This window comes from Rhagoletis pomonella, unplaced genomic scaffold (assembly GCF_013731165.1).
Source record: "Rhagoletis pomonella isolate Grant_MI unplaced genomic scaffold, Rhpom_1.0 Rhpom_scaffold_00002, whole genome shotgun sequence".
Lineage (NCBI taxonomy): Eukaryota > Metazoa > Arthropoda > Insecta > Diptera > Tephritidae > Rhagoletis > Rhagoletis pomonella.
The window spans coordinates 88,775,739-88,787,565 of NW_023458556.1; the positions used below are offsets into that span (position 1 = coordinate 88,775,739).

The 11,827-nt window shown below is 37.8% G+C and overlaps 1 protein-coding gene across 1 annotated transcript in view; it reads left to right on the plus strand.

Annotated features, from left to right (window-relative positions):
* The window catches only part of LOC118755845 (syntaxin-binding protein 5), a gene marked incomplete at its 5' end in the record, with an annotated part of 814,838 nt that overhangs the window by 363,338 nt on the left and 439,673 nt on the right, over positions 1–11,827 (plus strand). The window contains 1 exon segment of the mRNA XM_036490656.1: positions 6,488–6,642. Within this exon segment, the coding sequence (XP_036346549.1) occupies positions 6,488–6,642 (155 nt within the window).

Sequence of the window (11,827 nt, forward strand, 5' to 3'; positions counted from 1 at the left end):
CGAATTAGCGCCATAATACCAAATGAAAATTCGTTCGATCAGCACTTTCGACCACAGTCGAAGATCGAATGTAACTGTGTTATGAAAACATAACAAAAAATGAAAAAAAAAGTGTTGGTGCGACAAATGTTAAAGCTATTTTTGACAGACTTTTTTGTGCTGATTACGAATCCGTAAGTACAAAGGATCCAACAAGTACAGGTTTTGAGAAAATCGAAGTCAAAGTGTCAAAAAATCTGGCTTTTGCAATATTTGAGAAGCTCTAGCAAAGAGTAAAAAGGTGATAGAATCTTCCACTTAGGCTTAGATTAAAGCAAGAACCCTCGACTACTATCCTTGAAAACACCATTCCTGAACATTGAATTTATGGTAACTTATAGTAATTTATTGAGTAGTAAAATTTGACTTTTGGCGAAGTTTGAGTCCCTGCCGCAATTAAACAAAAGGTGATAGAACCTTCCACTTAAGCTTAAATTAAGGCTTGAACTTTCGACTACAATCCCTAAAAATACCATCTCTTCGTCTTGACCCTAAGATCACTTATAGTCGTTTATTGAACAGCAAAAACTGATTTTGGCAGCATTTTTTTTTCAATAGCACAATTTGCCAGCATTTTTTTATTGTTCAACAAATGACTATAAATGGCCATCAAGTAAAGGTGCAGGGATGGTATTTTCAGGGGCAGTAGCCTAGGGTTCCAGCTTTAAGTTAAGCCTAAGTGGAAGGTTCTACCACATTTTTACTCTTTGCTCGAGCTTCTCAAATATTGAAAAGGCCCGATTTTTTGACACTTTGACCACGATTTTCTCAAAATCTGTACGTGATGGAATCTTTATAATTACGGATTCGTAATCAGCTCAAAAAAGTCTATCAAAAGCAGATTTAACATTTGCCGCACCAAAATCAGTGTTGCCCTGTGTAATAGGGGCCATAGAATCAAGTGTACCCATTGAAGATATTGCTCATGTTCTATAGAAGGCAGGATTTGCTGTTAAAAATGTTGTCAATATTATCATCAAAGGAAAAATCGCTCAGCCTATGTTTAAGGTAGAACTTAAGCCAGAAAGAAAGCCAATCAATAAAAACGCAGTGCACCCAATCTACAACTTACGATACCTTCTACACCGAAGAACAACAGTGGAGGCGCCGCACAAGCGAAACGGTGCCGTACAGTGCACAAATTGTCTAGAATTTGGGCATAGCAGAACATACTGCACCTTGCGTCCAGTGTGTGTTGCTTGTGGCGACCTTCACGCTTCCGCTTCTTGCAAGGCTATCAAAGCTGATGTGACTGTAAAGAAATGCAGTAATTGCGGAGGTAACCACACCGCCAATTATAGGGGATGCCCTGTATACAAAGACTTAAAGTCTCGCATGAATCAGCGCAACACAGCCGTACGCTCTTCCACCACTCCAACTAGCTCTCATACATACCAACCACGATTGAGAGAATACAAAGGTTGCGCCGATCTCGGACCGCTATTCCTCTCTTAACGAATTTGACAGAATCGTGGTTTGCATGACGTCACACTTGTGCAACTTGTTTACGTTTTCCTTGCAACATTTTTTCTTCTTCTTCCATTCTTGCTCACGTTTTGGTATTTCTCTCTCGCAATTGCACCAGTGTGACGTCACACAAAAGTTATTCTCAAAAATCCTCTCTGATCGGCGCAATCTTGTATTCTATCATTCTTGCATACCAACACCTCACGCCATCAACCACTACACCAGGGGCTCTATTGTGTAACTCTGAGTTTTCAAGTGTACACTGAAAATTGTGTGCACTCTTCATTTTCCGATTCAGGAAGAGTGAAAATGAGTTTTAGCTGTCAAAATTGTGTACACTTCCTCATTTTGCGATTCAGCATGTGTGAGAATGAGTTTTAACTGTCAAAATTGTGTACACTTCTCTTCCGAAAAACTCGCTGAATTTTAGTCGGTGAGTTTTTGGTTGTGAGTTTTGCACTCGGTGTACACTACATTTTCTCACAGTTGCAGAATAGAGCCCCAGGAGCCTGTTTTGCCAACGCGCAGCGAGTTCCCAACGTTTCTTTTGCCCACGCATTAAAACTAACAACGCAGTCAAGCACGGCGAAACCAAACTCCAATCAAGAAACATTTGCAAAAAATTAAACGGAATAATACTGAGCAAATGCAGCCGAACCCCCCCACTTGTGGCCTAGAACAAATGATATTGAATCTTACCCAGTGTATGACTCAATTCATGTCTACTATGCAAAGTATGATTCAAGATCATAAAGGCTCAAACCCAATTGTTGCAAATTTTAGTGAATAAAAAATGAGTGAGTTGAAAATTTGATTATGGAACGCTAACGGTGTAAACCAGCGTAGATTAGAACTCATCCATTTTCACTGAATATAACATAGATGTTATGTACTGTCCGAGACACATTTAACAAATAAGTATAATTTCTCCATACCTGGATACAAATTCTATGCCACAAATCACCCAGATGGTAAAGCTTATGGAGGCACAGCGGTGATGATTAGAAATCGCCTAATGCACAATATTCTAGATTCAAAAGCCACAGCCTGTCTGCAAGCAACTCCCATATGCTTACGAAACCGCGACCGAGACTTAAATCTATCGGCTATTTATTGACCACCGCGATTTTTAATTTCTGAAAATGGCTTTAAAGATTTCTTTGATAGCCTGGGTAATAGATTCCTGGCAGGAGGCGACTTCAACGCAAAGCATACGTACTGGGGATTACGCCTTATTAACCCAAAAGGCCGGCAGTTATACAATAGTATTATAAACAGGCACAATAGACTAGAGGTCACATCGCTTGGTAAACCTACTTACTGGCATACGAAATAAAGTAGATACCAGACCTAATAGATTTCGCAATTACAAGAAACATAGACAGAAATAACATAACAGCAGAAACTCTAGATGAACTATCATCCGATCACTCCCCTATATTAATAAAACTATTTCAACAACCCCAAAACATCGAGATTGAGCCTCGTCTAACTTTAAATAACACCAACTGGCTTAAATATAAAAAGTACATCAGTATCCACCTTAAATTAATCGCTGCACTTAACTGCGCGGGTGATATAGACTCCTTTGTTGAAGATTTTAAAGAAACACTTACTTCAGCCGCTGGACTGGCGACACCAAAACAAGTCCAAGTACCACCTACGCCTACATCAGTTACAAGTACAGAAATAGAAAAGCTTGTGGCAGAAAAGCGGCGCCTAAAAAGACAGTGGCAGAGCCATCGCTCACCAACCTCACAGCTACTGTATAAAGCTGCCAGTAGAAAACTGAAACAAGCACTCAAACGTGCAGAGGATCGCAACTTGCAAAGGTACATTAAGAAGCTTTCCCCGAATTCTACTGAAAAATACTCTCTATGAAAATCGCTAAAATACTTCAAACCTCCAGTGGCTACGGAAATGCCATTAGGAACCAAAGTGGTACCTGGGCTCGTAGGAGAGAGCCGAGTGTTTTTCACACCATTTAAAGAATGTGTTTCAGCTAAACTGCCCAACGAACAACTTCAGGCTGCCACGGTTAACCAAAAATAAAAATGAGTTATACACACCTAGCAAGACGAACTCTTTAGAAATAAAATCTATAGTAAAGCAGCTTAATCAAAAGAAATCGCCGGGTGCTGATTTGATAACTCCGAAAATGCTAATAGAGCTACCGAATGTTGCACTAGCAATTCTTTCTGACCTTTTCGACACTATCCTCAAATTCGGTTACTTTCCGAAATCATGGAAAAGGTTGAAGATAATCATGATAGCCAAACCTGGAAAAGACGCAACACAGCCGTCTTCATACAGACCAATAAGCTCACTGCCCTGTCTCTCCAAAGTATTCGAAAAGGTACTCCAATTTGGCTTCCTAGAAAAACATGGTACAATTGAAGAAGTTAATTGAATTACAAATGAAATCAGAAGGGCATTTGAGCTCAGAGAGTACTGCTCTGCAATTTTTCTCGATGTGGCACAAGCATTCGACAAAGTGTGGCGCGACGGTCTTATATATAAAATAAAAAAATTGTTACCGACGAAATTCCACAAAATATTTGAATCATACATATCTAACAGAAAATTTGCTGTGAAAGTATCTAAGTTCACTTCAGAAGACATGTCGATAACGGCTGGCGTTCCTCAAGGTAGTGCACTCGGGCCTATGCTGTATATCATCTACACTTCAGATATTCCAACTAGCAAGGATATACTAACATCCATCTTCGCTGATGATACTGCCTTAGTAAGTCGCAATAAATGTCCCAATAGAGCTTCAAGAGTACTAGAGGAACATTTACTACGCATAGAAGAATGGCTGGCAAACTGGCGCATAAAAGTCAATGAACAGAAGTGTAAACAACATTTTCACTCAGACCGCAAGTATGCCCCCAATCAAATTAAATAATGTCCATATTCCACAAGCCAATGAGGTGACATATCTAGGAATACACTTGGATAGGAGACTAACTTGGCGCAAACACATATCAACCAAGAGTACACAAATGAAGCTAAAGTCAGCTAGCGTGAACTGGCTCATAAACAGTAAATCAAAACTGAAACTAGATTATAAAGTACTTATACATAATGCAGTCATTAAGCCTATAAAAAAAATAATAAAATCTGTAATTCGGAATTCAACTCGTCTTAAACACAAGCCAGATTTTTATACACCAGAAGTTTTCAAAAAATTGGCGAAGAGAAAATGACATGTTTTCACTTTGTTAAAAATTACTTGTTGATCTTCAATTGATCTTGCTAACTTTGAAGAAAATGGTTGTCTTAAAATTTTCTACATGATGCAAAAAACAAGGTAGATCCATTGTCACTTTTTCGTCGCCATATTAATAACCTGACAATTAAGCAGATTGTGACATTTCATGCTACCATACCCAATATCTAATAAAATCCTTCAAATTTTCTTATTAATTTTTTGTCGATTTAAAAATCTTTGTTCTTAAGCATAGTATTTTATTCCTGTTTCACGTGAAAAAGCTGTTAAATTGCATATAAAATTTCTTTCTGTGAAATAAGTGTGAAATTCCACAACATTTCCTCTGCAAAGTAGTATTCTGTTCACGCTGTGAAAAAGCTTGCAACATTTTTGCTAAATGAAGCTAGCAACACAATTTTCATGACATTTTTAAATACACATGTACATTTTAAATTGTGTGAAAGCTGACAGTTTATAGAATTCAGTAGCGGCGAAAACAAAGGGGGGTTAATTGGTTAAACCTTACCCAAGCCGATCGTAAAACTTGCGACGCAATTTCAGCTTATGCCTGTCGGTCTTGGCAAGAATGTAATCCCTCAAGGTTTAGCTTAACATGGTTCTAGGGATACACCCTGTGATCGTGTTACTTTCCAGAAGGCGTCGCGCCCGTTTTTCTGTACATATTTCCATTGGAAAAATGCCTCATCTCAGTATTCTATTCTCAGAGGTATCTATGCGTGACGAATTTTAATGTATATGGCTTACACCGCTAGCTCTCGTAGCTGGCTACGAGATCGTTTTCATATACCCCCATTTTTCATAGGTTTGGGATTGATTTCATTTACCTCTATTCCAAGTTCTACGGTGGCACGCTGCATTTTCCAATAAACCCATATTTTTCCATGAGCTTGAGATTGACTTCATATACATATATCCATATCAAGTTCCAGGACTCTACCACAAATACTTCCAGAGATATGCACTATGAAAATTTTTATTTGTATGGGAGGTTCCACACCCCCTTTAGATATCGGTTTTGTTTTAGCCTATAACCATTCTTGGATAATTTGTGTCCGAAATTTCAAAAAAATCGGTACAGCCGGTATGGGCATTGTGACTCCTCAAGCGAAATGAACTAATGATTGCAAAAAATGAAATTAAACGTCGTAGTTGACCAAAAAAGAACATTAGACTTCATTCTCTCAACTTCTCAGAATGTAGAAAAGCTAAGAAATATACATATAATAAGATAGGATATATTAAAACAGCCTCCAAAACATTTACTAAAAGACGCCCTGAACTATACAAATCAGTTTGATTGAAAATTTGTTTTTATCTATTTATTTTATACTGCAGTTTTGGGTGTGTCAAAATTTCATGTGAAATTAATATGTGTTGTTGGAAAACTTTCACAGCCCATGGGCTTTTTAATCAAAAAGTTGTTTATTGAAACTACCTTCTTTTTTGTAGCATGATTTTCTATGTTGTATGATATTCAGTCCGGAAATAAACTTTACTTTAAACGTTTCACTTTGTAAGCTGGGGTCGCTGTGTCGAATCCCAGTGAAGAAGTCTGATGAGGAGATGTGGTGATCTCCGAAATAGCAGCTATAACTTCTACCACCTATAAACTACTGTTGTTTTTTCCACAATAATTTTTCAAACAAAAACGGCAAAATGCTCAATAAAAATTGTTTAGTATGATTTATTAGGCCAAAAAATAACAAAAAAAGACAGATATTTTTCAAATATATTTTTATATTTCAGCGATTCTTTTACAATATTTTCTGGTGGAATGCCTACTGAGAAAAGTTCTAAATCAAATTGTATAACTGTTATGGTGGGAAAATCAACGACTGTTTTGGAAATGGAGCACGCCGTCGTAGACTTCATTATCCTCTGTGAAAATCCTTGGTTATGCGGTAAGTAATTTTAGAATCGTTTTTATTACAATTATTTTTCTTCTTTTCTTATTTGGCACTGTAACCGCTTAAGCGATTTTGGCCGAGTTCAACAAAGCACTCCAGTCGTTTCTCTTCTGTGCTAGCTAACGCCAATTGGAAATGCCAAGTGAAGCCAAGTCCTTCTCCACTTGGTCTTTCCATCGCAGTGGGCGCCTCCCTCCTCCTCTGCTACCACCAGCGGGTTCCGAGTTGAATATTTTCAGAGCTGGAGCGTCATCAGGGGCCTATTTCATAAAGCGACAGTGATAATTTTATAACGACACGTATTTTCCATGTTGTCAGTGGCAATTCGACAGTTTGGTTGGTGTTTTGTTTCATAAAAATAATTGTCACCACCTCATAAATTCCATGAGAAATTCCATCGAAAAAGTGACAAATTGTCATTTTCGGGGTTTAAAATTGTCGCTGACAAAATTGTCGCCAGTCATATGAAATTTATATGTAAATCATATGTAATAATTGCATTTGCATTATTTTAGTTTTAAGAAATATTCAAATTAATGAAAAGTAATGAAATGCGCGCAATTACCATATAAATGAATTTACAAAACTCACCTGTGAAAGCTTTCCGACGGAGCTATTCGGTTTTGTCGCTATTGTCGCGACAATTTTGTCAGAGTGACAATTGTCAGCACAATTGTCGAAAATTTTCCATAATATCACTGTCCAAAAAATTTTCACAACCTACAAGCGTATATGAAACAGAAACAAAGACGCCGACAATTCTGGCAGTGAAATTTTAAAGAAGAGTCGACAATTGTCGCACCAGTCACTTTTAGGAAATAGGCCCCAGGCTATCATTCCATCGCCTGCGGTAGACGCCGTCGCCAACGCGTAAAAGCCCGTAAATCTTCCGCTAAATCTTTCTCTCGAATACTCCAAGATCTGCCTCTTGGGATGTTGTCATTGCCCATGCTTCTGCGCCACATACCAGCTCGGGCATTATGAGTGACTTATAGAGTGTGGTTTTCGTACGTCGAGAGAGTACTTTACTCCCTAATTGCCTACTCAGTCGAAAGTAGCACTTGTTGGCAAGAGATTCTGCGTTGGATTTCAATGCTGACATTATTATCGTTGTTAATGCTGGTTCCCAAATAAACGAAATTCTCCTCGATTTTTTCTCGATATTATAACTGTATAGTAGGAATGTTCGATATCGTATCGATTATTCTGAATATCGATATTTCATGGTGCGACAATCGATTTTTTGAATCGATATTTCCAGGTCGATATATCGAAGACACTTCGATACTTTACCCGCCATATCGATATTTAATTTGAAATTTATTTTCATCTACAAAAAAGTGTTTGGGAGAATACTAAAGTAGGTTTAACGAGTAGCTTGTGTGATTTACGTAGCTCTTAAGTTTGACAAACCGTTGACGGTTGGCTTCAGTCTTTCACACAATACGCTCGATAAGAACTTGCAACCTATGCTTAGAAGGCTTACCCCGAGGTAGTTGGCGGGAATGGCGGAGTCGCCTTTCTTGTGGATTGGGCAGAGCACACTTAAATTATTAACATTACCTTACAAAATAGTTTAAAATAACGATTTTTCCGGTATTCATTTCTCAGACTACTTTTTATAAATGTTTTCTGTATCCTTTCTACATTATTTTACACGGCTGAAACAATCGAAAATCGAGACTTTTAGGTAACATTATTTTTTTACAAGAAGTTTTTTTATTTAAATCCGTTCTTAAAATCTTTTAAGGAACCGATGAGTGCTCGTCCTTTTTTTTTGCTAAAATCCCCTTTCGATGTGACTCAAGCTGCGCTGGAATATGGTTTAACTCAAAAGCAATGCATTTTTTCTTCAAATTCCTCTTAAAGTTGTCATCATAACAAAGTGATCTTATGAAGGATAACTTTTCTTAGACCAAAACCATACTAAAATAAACATTTTGGGCGGAAACCCTTTGTGAATTCATCGCAGACAATACTCAGTAAAATTTACTGAAAAACATTTCTTTTATCTTTTATCATGTTTATTTTGTGATGTGAAGCAACGATGTGAAGCTGCAAGAAATTGTAAAACCATTTTACTCATTAGAAAATATAGGCGTTAAATTCTCGTCTCAATTAAAGGCCAGTACTGAAGATAAGCGTTGTGTAAATATACTGAAGGTACTAGCCAGAAAGCGCGGCGATGGTCACTAAGAACCCGAGCTGTTGTGGCGATATGACAATTTTGAACTACCACATAGTTATAATATGGCAAAGAAAAGAATTTTGTGTCTAGAGAAAAAGATAAATGCTGATCCTAAACTGCTAAGCTTTTTTATGACAACGCAAGTTAGATAAGCACGAAGAAGCTCACGAGAAAGTGTGGTATTTGCCAATTTTCGCCGTGTTCAACAAAAACAAACATGGCAAAACAAGAATAGTATGGGATGCTTCTGCCAAGGTTAATGGGGTGTCACTTAACACGTTACTGCTAAAAGGGCCTGATTTATTAGAATCGCTGCCCGGCACGTTACATCGATTCAGACGAAAGTCTGTCGCGGTGTGTTTACATTGCCGAAATGTTTCACCAGATTTTCATTAGATCTGAAGATCAACATGTGTAAAGCTTTTATGGCGACAATGCAAGGCTGACATGGAGCCATAAAATTACATAATGAATGTTATGATTTTCGGCGCAACTTATGCTGCGAATATTTCGCAATATGTTAACAACCTAAACGCGCCAGATTTCGAAAACGAAATCTTCACTACAAAAAGAGAGGTACTGCGCGCATGTGGGTCGATTTATGATCCCCTTGGGCTGCTAAGTCATTTTCTTATATACGCAAAGATCTTAATGCAAGAAATCTGGTGCAGCGCTGTTACTTGGGAGATTTTGTCAGCGAAGTTCTCCAATCGGATTATATGAGAAAAAATGCGGATTTAGAAAACAACCGCATTAGCTGCTGTTATCTGAAATGTTTCGCTAACTATACCTTGCTCGACGTGCAGCTGCATACTCTTGTAGATGCTAGCGAGAATGGATACACTGCAGTTGAATATGGGCTTGTTCGAGAGACGAAATAAAAGTGGAATTACTGCCGTACTGATGAAAAATGGCAACATTGTTGCAATGGCCCAACTGATAATATATTGCTAGAAATTCACACAGAACGCGATACTTTAATAATTCGCGCAACACTGCGGTTGTTTAGGCCATAAGCCTAAACCAAACTTTAAAAGGATGAACCACCCTAATATATAATCGCACACACATACACATATATGTACATGCATACGAATATGTGATTGCAACTTCAACAAGCCCTATTTCAGAATCACTGACGGTGAAAATATTGTGTGCTCATTGATTGGATACCACCATTGAAGCTGACATTCATCCCTCGCTTGGAACTCACGGCAGCGCTTATTGGTGCTAGATTTGTAATTCACATTCTTCAAAACTATACTTTACAAATCAGTCGAAAGCTGTACTGGCCGGATTCTAAGACGGTCTTGAGTTGGCTACATTCCGGTTATCGCAAATATAGCCAGTTTGTAGGATTTCGAGTAATCGAAATTCTTGGTTTAACCAATCCAAATGAGTGGAGGTGGATACCGAGCAAACTTAATGTAGCAGATGAAGCCACTAAATGAGTAATTAAGATAAGCCTACAAAATGATGGTCGATGGTTTAGTGGCCTTCAATTTCTATACATGGTTAAAGACGAATCTCCGGTCGACGTATATCCACCTATAGACACGAAGAAGGAGATGAAACGCCACCTAATGCATATAGGGCAGTTGATGAGGTAGTTGAAGTTAAACGTTTCTTGAAGTGGAATCGCGTTGTGCGCACTGCAGCATTTGCGCTACGTCTTATTGAAATCCAAGGTACGAGGACAAGATCTACAGAGTGGAGAGCTCATTTAAGAAGTCGTCATAAAGGTGTAATGTCGTAAAGCTTGAACAGACGGCAGCGTTGATCCGGATAAACTCGGACTTAATCCGGATCAACTGCAGTTAATTCCCGAGTTGATCCGGATCAACGCTGCCGTCTGTTTATGCTTTTATATCGGCAAGCACAGCGGAGCGTTTATGCAGAGCGATTTTAATTTAAGTAGAATTATTTGGTCCTACTTAGATAATAATTTATTTCTAACCCCGTCTAATATTAGTAGCGACATGGAATCATATTTTGTCCACAATTTGATGGGAAATGACTTAGTTGAGGTTAATGGATTCCAAAAAAATTTAAATCACACTTTGGATCTTATCTTTCTAAGTTCTAACATTAAGTTTTATCTTGATATCACTGCAGTATCAATCTCACCACCCAATATTCATCATTACCCACTAGCGCTTGAAATTGAGTTTCTAGAATTCTTTGATATTACTGAAGAAAGCCAGAATATCTTATTTAATTAAAACTCGTGTGATTGGGAATTTTTCAATAATTTATTTTTAGATATTGAATGGGATGATGCTTTTGGCGCGTCTGATGCTGCAGCGTGCTTTAATCTATTCAAAAGTAATGCCGTTAATTTATGTAAAGAGTTCATTCCAGTGCATGCTAAAGTACCTTATAAGCTTCCTTGGTATTCAAAGAAGCTAAAACATCTAAAGAACTTGAGAAATAAGTTCTTAAAAAAATATAAATTAACTTAAGATCAGAAATTCTTTGACTTATACTCCTCGTACAGGACCCAATTCAACAACATGAATAAATCACGCTACAAAGAGTACATTAGTAATTTTGAAACACAAATCAAAAGTAGTCCGTAAAGTTTTTGGAGGTATATTAAATCTAGAAAGATTGTTTCTACTGTCCATAACTCAGTTTTTTATAGTGACGTCTCTACCAACTCTCTCTGAAGCTGCTGATCTCTTTGCTGATTTTTTCTCTTCAAACTTTGTCACCGATGATGATCTAACTGATGCTGAATATACGGACCTATTTTCGGAGAACGCAGATGTCGTAAATAATTCCTTCAACTATGGCTCTCTAGTTTTAACTGATGAAGACATTTATGAAGGTGTTAATGGACTAAAGCTTTCAATGCAAACGGATCTTTATAGCCCGTCGATTACACTGGTCGACGGCCAAAATTTACCAGAGACGCCGTTATGAAATTCGTATGTAAAATCACCCCCTGATTCCGAAAATCAAGGTTATTTTTAATTCTATGGTACCGTT